Raw genomic sequence first — 23,524 nt, 5'->3', positions numbered from 1 at the left:
TGTACACAATTCTAGTAGAGACAATTTCATAAGTCGTTCTATAGCATGATTATCGTCATGTTACGTATTTGTCAGCCGCTTTTCAATGCCAATCCGCTCACGTTTTAGACGGCAATTTGTTGGCTATTTGGATTTGGATACGCGCTCTAAAGAGCATAGCGAATTGCATAGGTGCCTATTGAGGTTCCATTATCTCGAACATGAACCTTACATCGGTATTGTCAGACACACCTGAGCTGTTGCTGTTGTCGTTGTTGCTCATGTCAATTTTATTAGTGGTTTTTCAGTGTCATTTGAAGTCTCTTGAGTTGTTGTTGCTTCATTAATAAAATGGACTTTTAAGTGATGTTTAGCAGCATGAGAAATTATTATGTATATGCTAATGGGCTTGAGGCTTTAGAAAAAATATAATGTAAGCTCTATGCTTAGAACTAAAAAGTAAGAGGTTCTAGTCTTGAGCTCCCGACTATGGGATACCCTGAACTCTCTTATTCCAGCACCAAATTCAAATATATATGTATACTATTCTAGAAGCTACATGTAAAGTTTGGTGACTCTAGCTCTTATTATTTACCAAAATTTCTCAATGTCTCTCTATGTCGATATCGATTTTAATCGATTACTTGGAAACGGGACAAGTTATCGATTATCGGAAACAAACTCGATCTGCGCAGGTACTAGGAGGGTCTACATCTAGCTCTTATAGGCTCTGAGATCCTTGCGTTCATAAATACGGACAGACGGGCATGGCTAGATCGACTCGGCTATTGATGCTGATCAAGAATATATATACATTATGGGGTCGGAGATACTTCCTTCTGTCTGTTACAAACATTTCGATTTTGCACAAATACAATATACCCTTTTTTTCCATTTTGAATGGGTTCAGTGTATAAAAAGTGAGAAACAAGTTAATAAAGTTCAAACATCAACTAAAGGCTGAAAACATTGTGAGCTATGTTCTCTTCTTTTCTGTTAGCTTTAAGCTTTACTTATTTTAAGGAATGTTAAAAGAATCGAAAATATATTGAAACAAGCTTGAGAATCTCCTCTTAAAAGGAAGTAGGAGTATTTTCCCAATTCACGCTGGAAATAGCTCTCGTAATGATTTAATCATTTGATTTATATCAATTTCGTCTAACAAGCCAAATTTGAGCTGTCAATCAAGAAATTGAAAAGTCAATTTGAGTATTTCAACTTCTGGAGTGAAACATTTCATAATTTCATATCAATTTTTACTCGTAGCGCCAATTCTGTGTTACAAAACCCCAAATCAATCAATCAAAGCGAATTAAGCAGATACAAAAAATAGAAATACAAAAAAACAATATTAGAAAAGAATAGATAAAAAAGTAACATAAAACCGGAGAACACAACGCGGAGAGTCGCTGTCAATCACACGCTCTATTTACAGCAAATTAAAAGCAGCAACAACAAAAAGCCGGCGACCATGTAAAACAAAAATATGTATAAAGAAAAAAAAACTGGTACAAAATATTGGTCAAAATATTTACAAACGATATGCCACGCCCCAGAGATGATTAATGAGGCGCAGACGGCTTAGAAAGTGCCTGAAATGAGCCCATTATGAGAATAAGAATGCAGAGGAAATTTTATCGAATGTCGGCAAAGTGTTGCATTATGCTTAATGCTGATGCCCCAAGGCGCTGCATGCCCCCCATCCCCATCCCAATCCCCCAGCCAGTATCAAGTGGCGCCCACACGCGCTTCTCAAACCGAAAACTCATTTGTATGCAGCTCATCGCCTCATCGCCTCATCGCCTCATCGTGAAGCGATGGCAATCGATGGCAACGCGTAATGCGCCACCAGTCCAATGCTGAAAGCTTGTCAATCGACGTCCCAATCTGGTCTGGTCTGGTCTGGCCTGGGACTGGGACTGCGACTGCGACGGGGTCTGCATTTCCAAGTCCAAACATAGACTTGGACATGGTCGTAGCGCACGCGTGTTCCCACAACGTAATTTATGCAAATGCATGCACAAAATTGAGTTAAAAAAATATATATACTTATAAGTATAGATTTTATAATTTGTTTTCAAGTTTTATGCCGATAGGCAATCACTTCCACTTTAAGCCGCTTTGCCAGCTAACTATACGGGGACACATATGTGACGCCCCATTAGCATAATGGAGCCAAACAGCAGCCGAGATCGGTAGTCGGCAGAAGCTGGGCACAATGGAAATATGTAAATGGAAACCAAGAACGCTAGGAAATCAAAGCCAAAGATCTCTTAATGATGTGAAAAAATCCACATATATATATATATATATATATATATATTTGACAACCAAAACAAAAATATTGCCACAAGCAAAAAGACACAGTCGAATCGCAGGCAGATGTCTGATGCTTTAGGCGCTACTTTTGAGCAATAATTTGGCATATTTTATGGCCAGGTATATATAAAAAAAATAAACTGTTAAAAGTATATTAATTGATTCGCAATAAACGTAACACTGAGAAACATTTTGGCACGCCTCCCGAGAAGAAATTATTAAACAGTTGCATCTTTCTCCAAAGATACTATAAATACGTTTATATGCCAGCTTAGCTATTTTATTTTGGCTCATCATTTTCAAAGAAATTTTTGAAATAACTAAGCGACCTGTTTGAAATATCTGTAATTTTTGTAAAGGTCTGTAATCAGTTGCTTATCAGATGCAATTTTTGAAATTGATATTCAGAGCGAAACTCAAGTCATTTATTAAAATCAATATTGTTATTGTTAAATGTGTTTTTTTTTTTGTATAAATATCCAAAAAGCATAAACCATTTTTTATCGCTTAATCATGCACACAAAAAGACAGCCGAGCCCAAAACAAAAAAACTCTAAACCAGATCGCCCAGCACAACGCCAGAGCTCTCGACCTTGTGGCATTAATTTGGCCATAATTAGGGTATTCCGATCAGAATGCATAGTTATTTAACTATATAAAAACGCATTTATGGGCCTGACAAGTTGCCAGATGTGGGTTTTTGACTTGTTGATAAAAATTCGATGGAAATTAATTTCACGCAATTAAGTTGCTAATTTGAGCTTTGAATTTCTTTCCAAACAAAAGCCGCACAAATTAAATGCTCATTTTCATTGAAAACAAATTAATTTTGTCAAACACAAGACATCGGAAAGGGTACAAAGAAAATGTAGACAAAAAAAAAAATGCTAATTCGCCCACAAAAATAACGAAACAACAAATTGTGAAGAATCTTTTGAAGTTGGGTTTTTGTTAAGCAGCTAAAAATCATTTGCCTTGCAAATTCTGAATGTACAGAGAGATTTATGAACATATTTTAATTACTTTTCAAAGTTTTCCAGGTGTCGAAATAAGCGTGAGAATATGTTGAGCGAGGCAAAATTTCACTTTTTGTTGTATTTGGTATTAAACAAATTATCTAGTTTAAAATATACTCTTCTTGGATATTCACTCGTCACATTATTCACAATCGACCCATTTGTTTAACCCATCAACAGCTTTTTCGATTGATTTATATGCTTTTGACACCTGCTCAAACTGCATTTCACCTGCTTTGTAGCAGGCGATTAGAGCTAAACAAATTGCCAGACCAAAGCTCAAATCTCCATGAATAAACGACAAATTCATAGAGATGCATTGACCATTAAAGCAGCCGCATTCGATCTGTGTTGCCAGCTGAATCCAATATCAATAAAACAGCTAAAAATAGCTAAACAGAATAGAAAAACTAGCTAGAATAGTAGAATATGCCCGTGTCTATTCTTTTGAGTTCTAACTATTAATTGTAGCACCTGCAAGTTTCCGATGTTTATGACTTAAGGCCGCTAAAAGTAGCTAAACCTAGCTAGTTGCCAGCTAGATTGGCTGCACTGCATCCGACCCGCATTAGCTAACTGGAAACTAAACTGATCGATGACCGATGCCAATTATGGTCAGCCCAACGCGTGGTCCACAGTCGCGACCCACAGAGATGCAGTCGAGGTCCGGTGTTTGCGGCGTTTGAAGATTGTTTGTCAAAAATGTCGCATAAATGCTTACGTGAAACGTGAACTGAATGACTGAGTGACTGACTGAATGAATGAGTGAATGAATGAATGAATCAGCTGAGTGCGCTCTAGCTGGGGCGTATTTAATGAATGACAACTGTGAGTGGCCGCGTTGTCTGCGTTGTCTGTGCGTGGGTTTATCCCAAAACTAGTAAAAGAAAATTTGAAATGCTGCACGCGAGAGACTTAGAGATACCCTGTAAATTGAACAAGAAGCGTGCAAAGCGAAACCAAGCTAATAATTTGATTGAAGTTTGAACTGAGAACAGAAACTTGAACGGAATCAGTTGCTAAATCCTACTTGAATCTAAAATGTCTGCAACAATTGTTGTTGTTGTTGTTGTTTAAATTCATTAAGTTTTCGATAAATGAACATAATCAACTGACATTTATATTGAACTGCTCACTTCTGACTTACTTCTGGTCAAGTTCTAAAAGACTCTTAACTTTGAAATGTTTCTAATAAACGATTCCATCACAGGGAGGCGCCTCCAAAGTTCACATATCTGCGACCTAACCTACGAGACGAATCACATGAATATTTCACTTTATAAAGCTTTTTCCTTCAATATAAATACCATTTATGATGTTAGAAGAACTTTAGCCTTATCCCCGTATAGAACAGACGAATTTTTATATATAGGGTATGCAAAAAATTAACGATTACGTTCGCGCTTGTATTAGGCTTATGTCCTGGTCAAGTTCTAAAAGTCTCTGACTAAGATATGTGAGCATAGCAAGTTGAGGATTTCAATATATACAGGGTATCCAAATGTCCATTGGAGCTTGAGTTTGGGCTTATGTCCTGGTTAGGTTAAATTCTCAGGGAAAGATATGTCAACTAAAGGCAATAAAGTGTTTATATTGTCTTTGTGTGAACTAAGCAAATGTTGCTGCTTATAGATTTTTATTTGCAGGGTATCTAATTAGTTTACTAAAACTCCCTTGACTTCGGCGCTTATGTCCTGGTCAAGTTCTTAAAGACTCTTATTAAGATAAGTCTATGAACTTAGCACATGTTGCTTTTGAGGATTTCTGTATATACAGGGTATCCAAATAGTTAACAAGTACGTTCGCTTGGAGTTTGGGCTGATGTGTTTGCCTCTCTCTCTCCTTCTGTCTTCCAATAAAATTGTCACTTTTCATTTGGCTAAGCGTATTTCTTGTATTTCATTCATAAAGCCTACGCGCAGCGGAAGTGCCATTTGATTTATGCATATTCGCATTTCGAGTTCAGTTGTGTGTTTTTGGCTTTGCTTTTATTTATTTTTATTTTTTTTGCAAATTTCCGGCCAGCTCGCTTTGACACACATTTAAATGTGCAGCTTAAAAGGCGATAAATATTAATTTATTTTTTTTTTTACACACGCGCACACGCACAAATTGAGTGTGCCGCTAATAAAGTCATTTCATATTTGCCCGAAGATGCGTACATAGAAATATGTGTCAACAATTTGATCGAGTGTTCAGTTTGTCGTTTTACCTTTCCGGGAACTGGGTCAATGCTAACAGATAAAAGAACTGCGTTATTTGATACTTTAGTTTCTTTTTTCTTGCATGGTTTAATTTGATTTGCATGTTTTCAGCTTTTGATGAGGGTAGCAATATGATAAGTTTCGAGTATATCATAAAAGATGCGCTCGTGTAGGCGCTGCGAGGTTAAGTCTTAGGATATTATGTCTCAAAAGGAAATAGGGGAATATCTAAAAGATATCTGGCAGTCTTTATTTCCAGCTATGCCTAGATACATTCAAAAGAACACTTATATCCAGCTTTACATGTGCATATTTCTTATAATTTTCATTGGATGGGCCTATAATTTCCAAAGTGTTTAACCCTTAATTTGTTACAATAATTATCGCTTATCAGGAATCATTTAAAAAGCGATGTTCTGCTTAATACTGAACTCTTGTTTAACACATGCTATTCGAGGAATATAGCTGTTAGTTCTAGCGAAACGAGACTTCATCAAGCTGAACACATTTTAGAATCAGGTACATTTCATGTGCCAATGTCAGCTACCGACTGAACCGGAACAGTTGATAAACACCGTCGATTTCGCTGACTGACTGATTATTTGCCGCAACATGCTGCGACATTCTTCAGCGTTTTTTATCTGGCTAACGAGTTGTTGGCCGTTTGTGACACTTGGCACAAAGCATGCCAAATGCTGCAAGAGTTATGAGCTTTAATGGATTTCCCTTGAATAGGGCTTGTGCCACAGCCAACTGTTGATATCGACGTCTGGCTACGCCTTGTTTTTCCAGTCGCAGTCGGTTTTTTCTTTTGTTTTTTGTATTTTACCTCCATGGACCCGGGGGCTACGCTTAGGTAACTCTTCTCGTTCACGTTTTCACGAACTGCGAGCGCATCAAAAGCCAAAATCTCACGAAATTTGCCAATCGAGCGAACATTTGGGTTATTTATGAGCTGCGATTTGTTTGCAACTCATTTAAACGCCAAACTCTTAAGGGTTTATGACACTTTTTTCTGTTTCTCAGTTGCACTCAAAAACCAGCCAATTTCGCGCTTAATTTGATTTGTAAAATGTCTCTCACCTGCCTTCCGTTTATCTCTCTGCCTTTTTTGTTTAGTATTTTTTCTGCACATTTCATTGTTTTTTCCTTTTGTTTTTTTTTAAATGAATTATTTAACCGCAGCTCGCACTTTCTACCTTTCCACTTTCTTAAACTTCATTCTGCCAAAATGATTTATGATCGTATTCAGGCTCTTGCTGGACTCTGACTACAATTGAGTGAATTACAATGACTGCCAAAAATTAATTGTTAGAGTGTATTGCATTTTAATTATATTTTCTTGAAGTGCTTTTTAATGTTTGCAGCATCTTTCCAGATAATCTCCGATTTCCTCCATAAGACATGCCGTAAGAGTTTTACCCTTCGAGTATCCCAAGCGAAACGAATTTTTAATTTTAACTGTCGATTTCAGCCATGCAAAAAATTCTGCTGAAATATGCAAATCGAATGCATCTATCATATGTGTGTGTGAGTGTGCGTGTGTGTGAGTGTGTGAAGGTGTGTGTGTGTGAGTGTGTGAAGGTGTGTGTGTTTGTGGTGTATGTAATTACAGACTTGGCATGGTCGTCCCACTTCCGACGCGCTGGGATGCTGACTCATGCAGGCGACCATGTCGATGACAAACATAATACACACACACACACACGCACACACACATACACACACACACACGCGTAATAGACACGCCAATAAATACAACCACAATAAAGCCAACCATGACCCACGCAAAGCCCCAACATCAGGCGAAGTCAGTGACTAAAAAGAGTTGGACAACAAAAGAGAGGGACTTAGAGAGCGAGAGAGAGAGAGAGAGAGAGAGAGAGAGAGAGAGATAGATAGAGAGAGTGTCAGAGAGAGAGAAGGGGAGGAGAAAAAAAACTTGAATGTAAAACATTTTATCTTTTTGCTGCCCACGCACTGAACTTGAAAATGTTTTAACAAACAATGCAGCGATTTTTACACTTTGCTTTCAAATAAACAAAATTGACAACCAAAAAATCGACAAAACCAATTAAAAGAGCAAATAAAACAAAAATAAAAAATTAACTGAAACCTGACCAAAGATCAAAAGTAATTTTGTTAAACTCAGTCAAACAAAGAAAAATCGTTGTACTGGAAAATGTTTCATGTCATTGCCAGATTCATTTCGTTTTTTGCGCTCGTATACCCTGTAAAACCATAGGGGCATTGCTGACTATAGAATCCTTGGGCACAGTTTTTAATTTTGGCTATTTTTCTGCCACATGCTTAACAATTAATATAATACAGAAACATTTTCTTTTTAGAGATTATATTTAAGTTATGATTATTTGTATCTATAGGATATGTTGGAGTCGCGCACAGATTCTTTTGTGACTTGTGCTGTTCGCGCTTAAATTTAATTGAGGCTGCAAATAGTTGGCCTCTGGTTAGCACATGGCAAATGGTAAATGGTAAATGGACCATGGTCCGTTGGGTGCGCACTTCAAGCCTGAATTGTTACGGCCGAGGTTTGTGTCTAGTCCGTCAATCAATTGTAATGAATACGCATATTTGTGAAACTCCATCCAGGGGTTGCGGTGGAGCGGAGTTTAACTCTCGGCTTATGCTGGCGTTCCTACAATTAACCCTGAGCTGTCTGGCAACGCTGTTCAAATTGGCAACCCTGACCTGACACATCGAATTTCCAAGTGACACTTTTTGGCCAGCTTGACTAGTTATAAACTATTTAAGTGCAGTTCTTAATTTGGCATATTTTTTCACATGGACTACCAAATCCTACAGAAGTTTATGCTCTTTCTGAATTGTCAGTATTGTAATAAAGTCTCTTATGGACTTATATTATTATTATTATATTAGCTTCAAGCAAAAGTCAGCCCGTGCCCCTATTCAGCGTTATTTTACGATATTTTCAGCGAACTTAAAACAAGTTTGGCTAGGTATTTAACAAGAAAATATAAAGATGGGCAGGTTTCTTTATAAGCAACATGGTAAATAGTCTTCAGCTAGTCAGTCTAAGGGCTTATTTAAAAACCATCTCAGAGAACAAAAGCTGCGACTTTTGATGCTAATAAGCTGTGTTGAGCTTTGCTGCTATGATATCATATGTAGCTCACGTTGAAGTCTTTTCAGTTAAAGGTGTTGGCTGAGTTATTATTAGTAATAAAAACTACTTTAGTTAATATATTTAACAGGCTCCTTCGCTCTTGTTCATGTCTCAGACTTCGAAGCTTTTGCCTATTTTTGCCTGGAATTTTCTCAGCGCATTCCTGCCTTGTAATTTCTGAGAAATACCAACGATTACAATTTGCGACTATCCCTATTAGAATACATACCGCAGCATTCCCTGGGAATTGTGTGTACAAAGTGCTGGGTAGTTAAATTCTCAATTTAAAGCCGCGAAGACAAACCGCAAATTGAATTAGGCCCCAATGCGGCCGCAGCAAGAAAAAATTGTGTATTCACAGTAATTTGCAAAGAAATTACATAAAGGAAAACAAGTGCCGGTGCCAACAGGCGCACACACAACACACACACACACACACACACACACACACACACACACACACACACTCAGCACACACACACTTAACGCCCACATGCGATGCAGAGCAGGCCGCAGGCCGCGGTTTGCCAATTTAGCTGAAATAAAACGCCCACATGAACTACATGATGTCTGCACCACACTGCACCACACTGCACCACTCACTGTGGGGGCAAACCGGCAGCCCAATGCAATTCATTCATTGAACCAAAATAAAATAGAAAAATAGAAAAATGAAATAAAATAAGTACAGCGGAAAATTCAAATCAATTTGGCGCAAACCGCAAACCCCAAGTATCCCAGCGATTCGCATAAATCTAATAAAAAAAAAAAAAACAAAATAAATGTGTGTGCGGCGCATGCGTAGCGCGCAGCCGGAGTGGGTTCGAGGGGGGGGGGGGGGGGGGGGGGGGGGGGCTCCCCCACTTTTGCCCCGCACTAGCTGCATAATTTTGCAATTTAGATGCATTTCCCAGCGCATTGTTTGAGCCTGAGCAAAGAGCACTGAGTACATTGACTCACAAGTAGAAGACACTCCGCATAGAGCAGGAAATTAATCTGCTTAAAATCCATGAAATAAGCACTAGAATTATGCCTAGGAATTGCTTACAATATTATAAGGAATATGTAAGTAGTTCAAGCAACGCATTCTCGAGTGGGCGAGAGCAGAACAGAAAGCAACTTTGGGGACGGAAAAGTCTGGAGAGCAGATCTTCAATAGGAAGTCTACCAAGTGGGAAAATTCAATAGTAAAAATTAACTTAAGAAATTAACTTACCCACAATCTCAGACAAACTCAGACAATCTTAGACCTGGCGAAGTCTTTCAGTCCGATATGCAAATTTTCTGGCATATTAATAAATTCTTTTGAAAAGAAAGGAGCTTAAGTCTCATACAATTTCTTTGAACATAAAACTTGTATCAAAACAAATTGATGCGTGGTCGATCAATTATCAGATCATCAGATTTATTCGAGTAAAAACATATTTCTATATTAATATATGCCACTATCCTAAAGAATAGTACCCTACCAACAAGTGTTGCAGGTCTTCCCGCCTGTTTTAAAGCCTTATTATTTAACTATTTTGCGGCTTCCTTAATTGTTTCTGCTCTCATCCAAAGTTATTTCCTATGGAAGTCTGCTCGACAGGGCCCTCCACTGGCTGTTGCATGCATGGCCCTTATTTGGCATGCCTTTGTCGACTCTCATTGTTGTGGGTATTTGCGTCAATTGGTGGCCAACTGCTAGACAAAGGTAGCTCAGTTGCAAGTTGCAACCCCAGCTGTTTGCTGCACGAACATTTGGTCGGTGGCATCTGCCGCGCTTGCGCTTGACAAGCGACACGCCAATTGTTGGGATGACATTTTGTAAATTGCTTGTGCACGAGAGGGTGTGAAGTCGCGAGGAAATGTCAAAGACAGGGCGCACTTGTTGCCACAGCAACTGTTCATAATTTGAGCCATGTGCCACAAGGGGCAAGGGCCCGACTGCGGTCGAGGGTTGCAGAAAATTTGCATGGCCACAGCTGCGGCAGCTTGTCCACTTCTGCTGGCTACGCTTACGTATTCCCATGACACCGGCCGAAAGTTCAAGCTGTGAAGAGTTCAAAGTTTGTGCCACACGATAAGGCGGCAGCCACAGACAGCACACAACAACGTGGGCTGGTCCTCCGGGTGCCCCCAGACTGTGCGTCGTGGCTGTCGCTGGCAGCTGGCGGCGGCCCACGCGGCGACTGCGCAGAGAACCTGGCGAAACTATGTAAAAAAAAAAACGAGAAACGAGCGGGAACGGATATACGAGTCTAGTCGACTATCAAATACCCTATTAGTTGTACAATATGGAATATGAATAGCAGCAAAATCTTTGCTCGATTTGAATTTCTCGAGTAAATCAACTTTTGTCAGGCAGTCTCAAGCAAGAAGAAGTCTTAAAGAGCTGCAAAGGTATATTTATAGGGTATCGCCCGAAGAAAAAATCATGAAAATATACTTTGGCTTTTGATTTGCAATAAAAGGAAAATAGCTGGCAGACTTTGTGTATTGAGTGTTTGTCAAGTGGGCATGAATGGAAGCCCAGACGACGCAGATCGAGCGGCTGCGCTTGTAATCCACTTTACGACGACGACCGGACGTGGTTCTTGTTGGCGTCGACTTTGCAGTTCCCACTCACTCACTCACTCACTCACTCACTACACAAACAGGAATTGCAGCCTGGCACTCTTGGTTGGGCTTCAAATAGGACGTTGAATGCTTCAGAGTTACAAAGGCCTCGTGCAATTTCCATATTTTATGGCACTGTCAAGAGCGGGGCATAAAAAACCCATATGAAATCCTTCTCGATGTGCAACATGCTAATCATGTATTCTTGCTCAACAAGTTGGCTTTCCTGCTACTCAAAGGAAGACCGGGACAAACTCTTTTAGCTGCTTTTTTAATAGGAAAAGTAACTAATGTTGGATTTGGCGAGCTACTACTACTACTCCTACTATTTCTTTACCAATTTTAAGCAACTTTTACGGTTCGAGTTTCGGCTTGCGAAACAGTTTATAAAATTCCTGTAGAGCTCACTTTTGAAATTCTGCTAAGAATCAAGTTGTCTTGCTCTTATTCTCTTATTCTCAGCACTTAGCTACCAAATTGTAAACATTGCAACGAAAACTGCGTTCTGCGGCTGATTGTTGCACACATTTTTACATAATGTTGACACAGAAAGACAAAGTGCTAATAGAAATAATAAACCAAGCGATCAAATTAAATCAATTAAAGTGCAGCCAAGAGAAGAATTCCTCCGATTGCCTCTTGTGGCATGCAGCGATGCTCAGCGGCTTAAGGCTGGGGCAGGAGCAGGGGCAGGGGCAGGGGAGCAGGTGCAGCTACCGATGCAAAAGATAAATGCGAGATATCAAGAGACGACTTGCAGCGAAAGATTGGCAGTTACAGTCCGGGGGAACCACAAACGACATCTAATTGACAGTCACAATTTATGCAAACGGTTGCAAAAAAAAAAACACAGAAAAATATTTTATATATAAATAAATAAACAAGTGCAGCGCTCTGCAAGCCGTAATTGTGACTGTTAAGCGTGGAAATTGCTTTGACATGAGGTAAACAAATTCAAAAAAAATCAAACTGAATGACAATATTTATGCATAGAATTTGTGACGATTTGTTGGACAAAAACTCGAATGGATTCTAGAATGAGAAAAGTCAAAATCCTCTAGAATAAAAATGCAAAAAGTGGAAACAAAATGGAAGAAAATTTACATTTTAGATTTTAGATTTTAGGTTAGAGCTGTCATATATGTTATATGTGTAATATATCTGTTGCACAAAAATCTAATCTCATCTCTTAATTGTACTTTTCCTTTCTATTCATAAATTAAATTTAAATATGCCTCTCTTTACTATTTGAGTCCTGTCAGCTTCATAAGCCTCGCCAATCCATAAACGAGTAAGAGGTTCTAGTCTGGAGCTCCCGACTAGGGGATACCCTGAACCCTCTTATTCCAACATCAAATGCATATATATATTCTATTTTAGAAGCTATATGTCAAGTTTGGTGACTCTAGCTCTTATTATTTACCAAAATTGCCCAAAAAACAGGATTTCGATATAGATTTTTATCGATAACTTGGCAACGGGGCAAGTTATCGATTATCGGAAACATCTAACAAACATCTACATCTAACATTTCAAGTCTCTAGCTCTTATAGGTTCTGAGATCCTTGCGCTCATACATACGGATAGACGGACAGACAGACAGACAGATGGACATGGCTAGATCGACTCGGCTATTGATGCTGATCAAGAATATATATACTTTATGGGGTCGGAGAAGCTTACTTCTGCCTGTTACATACATTTGGATTTTGCACAAATACAATATACCCTTATACCCATTTTTAAAGGGTTCAGGGTATAAAAAGCTCACCCATTCATTTTAGTAAACGCTTAAGCTTAGACTTGAATACCTTATGTTAAATGCCGCTTTAATGATAATCACTTTTATATGGCAGACTGTAAATACGAAATGTACATGTAAGCCGCATGTTTCGCACATACTCATACTTATACCTTTTTCTTCTTCTTCATTTTCCAGATCTTCAATCGATTCGACGGCTCTTGGAACACGATGCCAGCGGCTCGGTCTGCCCCTCGTGCCGCATCTCCTTCGATAAGGGCAAGCGACGGAAACTGATCGACACCTGCGGACACGAACGCTGCTATTCCTGTATGTTCCGCAACGATCAGTGCCCCATGTGCATGAACAGCTCGCTGAAAGGTGAGTAGCATACAGTGTCTCTCTCACGTATCTACGGGATATGCCATATATGGCATATCAAATATGTGTTGGCAGCAGCCAACCCTCGAAAGCTGAGTGCAAGGTGTTGTGTCGAGTGTTTTTTTGTTGCACTCTTATCTCGGAATGCGCCATTTAAGAGTATATGTTTATGTTTTAGTTTTTTTCATGATTTTCCCTCAATTTGTTCACAAAATACTTTAAAGAGGGAAAAACATTTATTTTAAAACAACAGCAAATTACGGATTCTTAACGATCCGTTTGTAAGCGTACATTTTGAAGCTTTTAAGTCTGTACAAAATGGTAATATTATTAACACATAATTACAAACTATCAGCAGACTATAACGAGGCTAAGAATTAAAGTAAAATGTTCCAAGTCTTGAATTATAAATGTTTTGTTAGTTCATGTTTATCAAAGTTCGTTAAAAGTTGCTTGATATATTTAGCTTTAATTATATTTATGCCAATTCTAGACTTCTTCACTCGCTCATTTCACAAATGCATGCTACTTATATATCGATACTTCAGACAGTGGCCAAGTACTCACTCACTAATTGCTTACTCAGCGCCCTACCAAATAGGTTTTTTATCTCCATCTTGACTTATATATGTTTTGTTAGCAAAGGTTTGCCACCTAAAGCTATTCGCTTTATTTAGTTTCAATAATACTTATTCCGATTCCAATTCTAAGGATCTTTTTGTACTTGTTCTCCCATGTGCTAAGTACTCACTTACTCTTTGCTTATGCTTTATGTCAGTCTTGAATTTGAAATGTTTTGTTAGTAAATCCTTTCACATAAATACACAGTTTGTTAACTATATTTCGATATAAATTATATTAATGCTATTTTTAAACATCTTCACTCGCTCACCTGTGTATTTGCTATGTATCGATACTTGAGACAATGGCCAAGTACTGACTCTCTAATTGCTCACTCACTGCCCTACAACCCGTTCGAACTGTAGCACTTAATTAGCTATGCTAATAAGCTCAGGGCCCGGGGCACTGGCCAAGCACAAGTTGTACGATATAGCAACCCATTACCATAAATAAATCGAAGTCAGAAACCACTTACCAGATCATAAATTCACACGGGACGACTGTGAACTGTGTACGATGGGCAGCCGGGCAATAAATTTAGCGGCTAGTTGGGCGTGCACAGTGGGGCCATAGAAAATCATGTCAGCATTAACTAAAAACGGGCATAACTTTCAATTTTCATGGGCAATGGGGCAGCGGTACGTCTGTTCAGTCCGATACTTTATGAAGTTAACCGACGAGTACGATGTAAACGTACTTTGCATGCCAAACAGCAAACACACACTCGCACAATTGGCATATAAATTGAGGAACAAACGTAGCGCGGCTTAGAATAACAAATGTAAATGTACTTCTGGTATAAAGGCATACATAATTATATATATAGAGATTACACTTTGCATATAGCGCGCGATCGATCAATCAGGAGAAACCTTTGCTTCCTTCCATTTGCATACTGTCAGGTCTATATAAGGCAGCTGCTATATTTATAATATCTCTCCGTGATTTATTTAAACACAATAAATACTAATATTATTAATCGACAGTTCTCATTCGCACTAGTACAAAATGCAATATAGATGTACTTATATACAATTGGAATCTGTTTAACTGAAGATATTCTATTCAATTTTGTGCTCAAAACAAATATTGTGATGCAATATCATGATCTTGAGCCACACGAGTATGAAATGCTATTGTAATCCAAATTCGGTCTATATTTCGCCAAGACTTACCAAAAACCTCAGACAACTAGAACGAGAACTTCGACACGCCGAAGATTTAATAAACTTGTATATGTGGGATATGTGAGAATAGTGAAGCTCGTTAACTAACTATGCCCTCATCATTTATATCTAAATTTTGAATTTGATTGTCTTAAGACTGAAAACCAACCCCATTTGTCATGGTTTTTATACCCTGAACCCATTAAAAATGGGTATAAGGGTATATTTTATTTGTGCGAAAGCCAAATGTATGTAACAGGCAGAAGGAAGCATCTCCGACCCCATAAAGTATATATATTCTTGATCAGCATCAATAGCCGAGCCGATCTAGCCATGTCCGTGTGTCTGTCCGTCCGTCTGTCCGTCCGTCCGTTCGTCCGTCCGTATGTATGAACGCAAGGATCTCAGAACCTATAAGGGTAGATCGAGTAGTCCCGCGCAGATCGAGTTTGTTTCCGATAATCGATAACTTACTCCATTTCCAAGCAATCGATAAAAATCGATATCGATATTCTGTTTTTTGAGCAATTTTGGTAAATAATAAGAGCTAGAGTCATCAAACTTGACATATAGCTTCTAACATAGAATATATATATATGCTTTTGATGTTGGAAGAGCTCCCGACTAGAACCTCTTAATTGTTTAATAATCATGAACCCTTTGAACCATCCATTTTGTGATGAATCCCTAGTTACATCAGCCAAAGTCTTGAATATCGGAAATAGCTACCATAGTCACGATCGGTCAAAAGATTATTCACAATATATGTTCATTAAACGCAGCATTTAAGAGCTTCACTATTCTCACATAACTGCAAAATCGTAAGGCAAAAATCGTAATCTTCTAAATATTCTTACGTTTCCCTATGAATGCCAATTGATATTCGTGAACCAAAGAAGCTAAATTCTATATAAAAGTAAATTATTGCCTAAAGAATAGAATTTAACCTTTATCATGTATTATGCTGTTTAATTTTTAATATATTTCTTAGATCCATAATGTGAGCTTCAACGTAAACTCATTCCTTTTGCAACTTTTTGCACACCTTGTTGATGGCTTTCTTTTGTTGTTGCTGCCTCGATTAACTTATAATTTATCTAACTATGCTCCCCCCTCTCTTTTTTCACTCTGCCACATAGATGTTGATGGCGCCAATGCTCAGGGCTATGACACCGGCATCGGGGGCTCCACATCAACGATTGTCAGTCCGTTGGGCTCCCCTCAGCCGCAGCTGAGATCCCATGCGCAGCGGAACGCGGCTCTGGCGCGTTATATGCAGGTGAGTGCGTACTGAAAGATACACAGATACAAACGAGTGTGCGTGTGCGTGTGTGAGCGTGTGCGTGTATGTTTGTGGAGGCGCATTAGATGCGTGGCTATTGAACATTTGTCTTCGAGTTGGCCTTAACGACCACTTGATTGCACCGGCGACTTGGCCATAGAAATGGAAATAGTCGTATGAAAAGAATAAGAAGAAAGGCCACGAAAGTTCATTTTGTAACTGTCGAAAAGACTTTATTATTACCATCGCCCATTTCCGCTCATCTTTATAAGGCGAGGCGCCTCTTTTATCTGCCAACTAAACTTATAACACTTTTGGCTCGTCGCAGCTGCCCCAAAATGTGGCACAATGTGGGCGAGGCGTCGTCTAAGCACCGTTAATTGGCCATTGTGTGTGGAGCCAAGTGACAGCGGAGCGTATTATTGAACCAGCTCGTAAAACGTTTGATTTGCTTTCAATCAGGCCATAATCAAGTGTCAAGCAATTTGTTTTACGATAATGCAATATGAATACGCCAGTTCCCATTGACATTATATTTAACTGGGTGGGCATCCAAGCGAAGCCAGAACGTGGCCAAAAAGGTGTTGGACTGCTTGAACTGCGCTCTTTTATGACTTTATCCCAATAAACTATATCAGCTGCATAAATTATGCCCTATAAAAGGGTCCAGTCCATTCGACATCTGCTTCAAACTAAATGTAGGAATAGGGTTTTTAGGATTCGATCAGATAGATCTAGTGTCAAGTTTAAGGCTGCATTTTGAGTAAATAAATTATTTCTAATGTAAATTTTTGATCTATTTAGAGAAAGAAATATCAAGCAAAAAGAAAAGACAACAACCTGAAAAAAACAACTCTCGCAAGCACTTGAAATGATTTTGAACTTTCGCAGCAAAAGTAGCTGAAATCTTACAAAAAAAAAAAACTAGCCAGAAATCAATTTACACGTCGGATTTGTGTTTTATACGCTTTTCATGTTTTTCTATTTATTTAACTATTTTCTATGGTGTTTAATATGTTTTTTTTTGAAATTGTTTGTTTGCTGTCCTTTTCGAGTGTCGGCTCAAAGTCCGCAGCTACTCGGTACGTCCAATTCGTTGTCATGTCCAACATTTGGCACATTTTATGCGAACATTAACAAACTTAAGTGAAATCCCTTGTCACGTGTCAGAGAGCGGGCCGAAACAGAAAATTGAAATTAAAATCAATTGAAATAAATATCAAGTCGAATGTGCATGTTCATAAATATGCTGCGAAAAGTAAAACAGTTTTTTTTTTTTTCTTTTGGGCCGGCTTAGAAAGCAGAAGACACTGCCAGCTTGTTTTGGGGCAGAGCTGAAGAGAGCTGTCAGCTCGTCCAGCTCCGGCACTTGAGGCGACTCCGAGTCGACTTGAAGCAACTGCCTGGCAGTGCCTGACCCAATTTCCCATCTTGGCAATAGCATCCACAACCACATCCACAATCACAAGCACATCCACATCCACATCCACATCTTGGCAGCCAGCGCAAAAAGCAAACTGTCAGTTCAGCCATTTGACAGTCGCTTTTGCGATACACAAGCTCTGATATGAGATACCATTTGGCGTCCGTACTACGAGTACGACTAAGAGTAATCGTATCTTTAGCTACCAAGCCTATCTGTGCCGGCGATCTGCTGCTCCAGCGTCTGACTGCGGCGCCCCACCAATTGAATCTTTTGCGCCGTTTTGGCGTATTTAAAGTGACATTCGCTGACAGTCGGACCCCAACTCCCGATGCTTCTTGTCCCAAGATGCCCAGATACAATGCAGGAAGCGACATTGCAGTTGAAATCAAATTAAATTAATTACGTGGAAAGTGATTGCCGTAATTGTATTGTAGTTCCAAAGGTCTAATATATACAGTTGACCTTTAGGCAATTACGAAACCCGACAATTTGGCATGTATTAGATTAATATCAATGCCGAAAATCTTTGAATTCTATCGATATCTCGATCTTATAGTTTTATTATTGTAGTTAATTCCGCAGCGAATACTAGTTAGGATGGTCTTTTAAGTGAAAAGCTTATCAGTAGACGAATGTTACTTTCATCAGTTTGTGTACTCTATTGAGACATTTGACTTGTTTTATAGATCATGTGAAATGCTATTTTTATCAATATGTATATTTCATTTGAGGCTTTTTGTTTTACAGATAAAGTACTTAGATTTTAGAAGCATGCCAGCTCCACGACTTACAAGCCAAGGGTTGCTCTGTCTTCTCTGGGTTTCAATTGATTCGTTATGAGTTTTATTCCCTTTGCTTGATTTCCTCTCTGAGAAATGCCCTTTTGAGCCGAACAATGCCAGCATTTGTTTGTAACTACAGCTAAATATCACACAGTTTCTTATAGGACATATGCTATAATATGTGAGTGGGGCCATAAAATGTCCGACACCTCGTGCAGTCCATAAACAGAATACAATTCGATCTATGCACAACAAGTTTAACTTTAAAGAAACTTTCCTCTCGAGTTGATTTGACTCGATTTGATTTGATGATGCGCCCGGAAAAAGTTGCTCATTGCCGGCAATTGAATGGAATTGAGTTTATGGCTGACCATAAGACGCATGCAGTCCGACTCAATGAGTTATCATTGTCTTTGGCCAAGTGGAGCAAATGGCTGGCAACTGGCTTTACTCCTTATACGCGACATGGTTACGGTTATATCGGAAGTGTGTCAGCGATTGGCTGAGCAGCTAACCAGCAAGCACTTTACATAACTTTAGCCACGAGTATCTGCGAGTATCTGCAAGTATCTCAGTCCAAACCAGAAGTCGTTTAAGCAATTACAACTCTGCCGTGTGGACGGCAGCTGTGGGGCGTGTTTGGCGTTTGGCTACGAGAACTGTCATTAGATTAAGTGGCAGCTCACTGCGGTGGTTATCCTCTCTGGCTAATTATCGTTTGGAAATCGTGTTATTAGTAGCTGCACCACCAGCACCACCAGCACCACCGACAACAACAAAAAGCGAAGTATCTCAAAGTTTGTGATTGACACGCGCAGGCGACAAATCAACTTGCAACGCGCTTGTTGCAACTTGCAACTTGTAACTGGCAACGACAGCCAAAATGTTGTTGCCTTTTGATTCAAATTCAAATCGTTTGCATTAAAAATGCCATAAAAGTCGCTCGCGAAACCATTTTGGCCACATTCGAAAGCAAAACTCTGGCGATTTTTATCGCGCATGCAATTTATTTTTGGTCTGTGCGCCGTCTAATTGTCAACTCCAACAACAACAACAACAACAACAAATATGGAGTTAATTATCCACAATTTTGATAGCATCACGTATCCATGATTAACACAAAAAACGCAATCAATCAAATGTATCTTTTACTCTGAGGTATGCGAAACATTGTAATTGCTAACTGAATGCAATTGCCGCAGTTGCTTTGCGATTTCGGTAGATTTATATTATTTATGCGAATGTGACACCTGCACAGAGACGAATTGACACCTTTTTTCACAGCTGGCCCACTGCAGGGTAATTAATCGATTGTGACTTCTCAGGAGACTTTATTAGCTAGGAGTGGAATCTTGAATGTTGTATGACCTTTAGTTTTTTTCATACCCTCAACCCACTGATGCAAATGTTTGTAACAGGCGGATGGAAGTATCTTCTAGCCCATAAATTATTCCTCAGCAAGTCGATCTAGCCATGTATTACAGCTTGGTTGTTGCCAAGCGTAAACAAAATCGATAAATATCGATTCCAAGGGGTCCGACACTTAATAATCTACATTTCTTAATAGTTTTGATCTAGTACGTATCAAAATGGTGTAGCATAAAGAAATCAGAGCAGATTTGACGAAAATTTAAAAAAAAAACGTTTAATTTCACAAATGAAGCTATCCCTTTTGATTTGATTGAATTCCAATTGATAAAAGGTTAAACATTCCAAAATCAGACGTTATTTACTTGAGATATTAAAAGAGAAACACAAATTCATCAAAAAAGTTTTAAGTTTTGAATGCCAATCGATAAAACTATTCCTTACTAGTCCAAACTGTTATGTCATTCCAAAATAGGACAATTTTTGGTTGAGATAATCCAAAAATGATCAAAAAAGTTCAAAATCACAAACCGTTTTTTTGTTAGAACTTTGATCTAACCCTTGGATTTTTGATTAGATTGAATGTCAACTGATAACAGATATCCCTAAGATATTTATCGATCAAAAGCTTCATTGTTGATCGATTTGCCAAATCTTATGTAACTATGATTATGTTTAACTACATAATAACAAACTACAAATCAAACAGAGTGAGAAAATAACAAGCTGGAGACTACAAGAACCCAGCTTTTAGTTTAGAGATAAACTCAGCTTGCCATTTTGAAATTCCGGGATCACACATACGGAGGGGCTGACCGACAGAGCAACAGACATGGCTAGAACGACTTGTTGACCAGGCATATGTGTACTTATGGACTTCTGTCTGTCAAATACATTTGCACGAAATCGCTATTTTCAATGGGTATAATAGATATCTAAAGATCACGCTTAACTATATTTCCATTTAGAATCTGATCACTTTCACTTCCAATTTTCCTCGAATCCAACACTCGAACAATCAAATGATCAATGCGCCCATTTGCACGATTGCCAACACTATTAAAAAATAAATGCTGAACAGCTTGTGATTTGCCGGTGTTGTAAACAGCGTGAATATTTGAAGCGCCACCTGCCGGTCGGTATGTGTGGCCCTCTAATTAACACGACAACGGGCAATTTATCAATTTTATCGATAGAACCTCGAAAACAATAAGCGTCCACTAAGCCACAAGCTAATTAGTTGCAGTTGCTTTCAATGTAGTTGTGGACCAGGCCAATTGCAAATGGATAACCCCGTCGGGCAATTCTCGATTGCCCCCCCCCCCCCCCCCCCTCCCATTCACCCCCTCCCCACGGTTAATTGCCAGCTGCGAGTTGTTTATGCTGGCCACAATATGTTTTTGCATATACTCGCGTGCACTATGCAAATGAAGCAATCGCACCACAGTCTCCGCCATAAGTTTCTTTACCTCTGATTTGCCAGTACCTGTTGCCAGCCTGGTCAATTGTTGTTTAGCTGCTTGTGGGCCGCTAATAAACGCAAATAGCTGCAAATTGTTTATTAAGTAGCGCAAAATATATGCGCCTGCCGCAATTGCTTGACATTCATAGCAGTTTTAAGCCTGGCCAAGGGTATTATTGGTATTAGCAGGTAAAATATATGAAATATATATGCTTCGCTTCTAAACTTAATTTACCTTCAAATACATTTATATTAAAGTTCTCAAAACATTTGAGACTTGATTTTCCTAACGTATACTTCATTTTTTGGTTATCTGATTTTCGAATAATTAATTCTCAGCAATTTTCATATGCCTGCCTTATTTCATAGCTAATGCTTATCTGCAGATATTAATACGCTTTTCAGTTTCTGCCCAATTTTTATTTAATTCGTTCAAAATTGATTTTCGGACCTGTAAAAACAACAACTCAAATCAAACACACCCACCTCAAATTGACTTAAATTAACTTCGGCTTTGGCTCATAATTAATAAAAGTTTGCTTGGCCAAGCGATTGTTCATACACGTGAATTTAAAACAAATTACACGGCTTATCTTTTTATTGGCCCAAATTTCAATTTGCCAACAAGTAAATTAAAGCCTGCCATGGAAATGCATTCCCCCCCATACACGACCCAAAAAGAAAGTTGAGCTGCAATAATCGGAGGACTGAAAGAAGTCCAAATGACATCAGGGCAGCATCCACATGTCAGCGCAAGCTGAAAACCTTTGCCATAAGCTTGATCATGTAAAGAAAGAGGAATACATATATATGTATATATAAATATTTTTTAAAAATTAATCATTTGGTCGAGCGCAACGGATGAATACACACACCTTGCCGAATAAAACTGGGCAGGGCAGCACGAGTTTTGACTGAAATTAATTTGCCTGCCCTGAAAGATGGATGGCAGCCTGGCGAAAGGTGTCTTTCGTTGGGGGCCTCGGGGGCCACTCGAGCGGCGGAGGAAGTGCAAAAAGGCATAAAATATGCTGACACCTTTAGATAAAAGTACACCAGATAAGGCTAGGGGCTTAACTCTCTAGAAAACAAAAAAAAGGCCAAATACATTATTTTTAGCGCACTCGCTTTATGCCAAAATTACATTTCAGGCAGGTTATTGATGATTTCCTTCTTGTTTTTTTTTTGTACTAGATATTTCTGAGTTCTCTTCTTTCTATAAATTTAAAATCCCTTTATATATCGCTTAAAAGTAGCGCCGCTTACGATAGTATTTGTCGTGTGTGTGTGTTAGAAACTATCGCAAAGCTATCACGTAGTCCCAAGTCTAACACGAACACGAACGACTAATTAATATGTAGCCTCGTTTACGAAATATTTTCAGTTTGATTGAATAGAAAAGGTGCCGACAAATGACTTATCAGAGTTTGTATTGTTTAACACAAATCAAAGAAATTTGACGCACTTTGTTGTTGTTTATAAACCCGCCACTTCGAAGTTCGAACTGTTTGGAAAATGTAACTCGGCGTGCTCCGCACGAATGTTAATCCCAACTCTCCGTGAATGGGTTTTTGGTGGGCTTTCACTTTTTAGGCCCAGTTAAAGTTGCCCAAAAGCTGGCTGAAGGTTTCGCATTTTGTTAATTAACAATTTTGTTGTTGTTTATTTTGGTTTGATTGGGCTTTGGATCAGTTTAAAATATGACGTAATTTGGGCTAAGAAAATTGAGGTGAATTGTACGGTAAGAGAATCTTGAATCAAAGATGAGCTGAAGACAGTTTTGGAAAACATTTATAACTAATCTGTCATACAGTCGTCTATAGTATGTGCTCACTTACTTGCCTTTTCTTGCTTGATGCTTGCAATTCTCAACTAGTTAAAGCTTTGAAAGGGGGGTCGAATGCGGAGTCTGCTTACAAAGTTCTTGACAGCCTGGTAATTGTTCGATGTTTATAGCTTCTTGTTTGTTATTTAGCCTTTAAGTAAAAGATATATATTCAATATTAATCTATAGCTTAATATTGGTAACCT

The 23,524-nt window shown here is 38.8% G+C and overlaps 1 protein-coding gene across 2 annotated transcripts in view; it reads left to right on the top strand.

The window, feature by feature from the left end:
- LOC115769141 (protein TANC2) overlaps window positions 1-23,524 on the top strand; it is a 59,041-nt gene that overhangs the window by 22,129 nt on the left and 13,388 nt on the right. For both annotated transcript variants that reach the window (XM_030713845.1, XM_030713843.1), the window contains exons 2-3: window positions 13,204-13,386; window positions 16,313-16,452. In XM_030713845.1, the coding sequence (XP_030569705.1) occupies window positions 13,204-13,386; window positions 16,313-16,452 (323 nt within the window). The remainder of the gene's footprint in view (window positions 1-13,203; window positions 13,387-16,312; window positions 16,453-23,524) is intronic.

The sequence above is a fragment of the Drosophila novamexicana genome, unplaced genomic scaffold (assembly GCF_003285875.2).
Source record: "Drosophila novamexicana strain 15010-1031.04,08,12 unplaced genomic scaffold, DnovRS2.1 tig00000009-arrow-pilon, whole genome shotgun sequence".
In the NCBI taxonomy this organism is placed as follows: domain Eukaryota; kingdom Metazoa; phylum Arthropoda; class Insecta; order Diptera; family Drosophilidae; genus Drosophila; species Drosophila novamexicana.
This window is presented reverse-complemented; position numbering and strand designations above follow the sequence as displayed.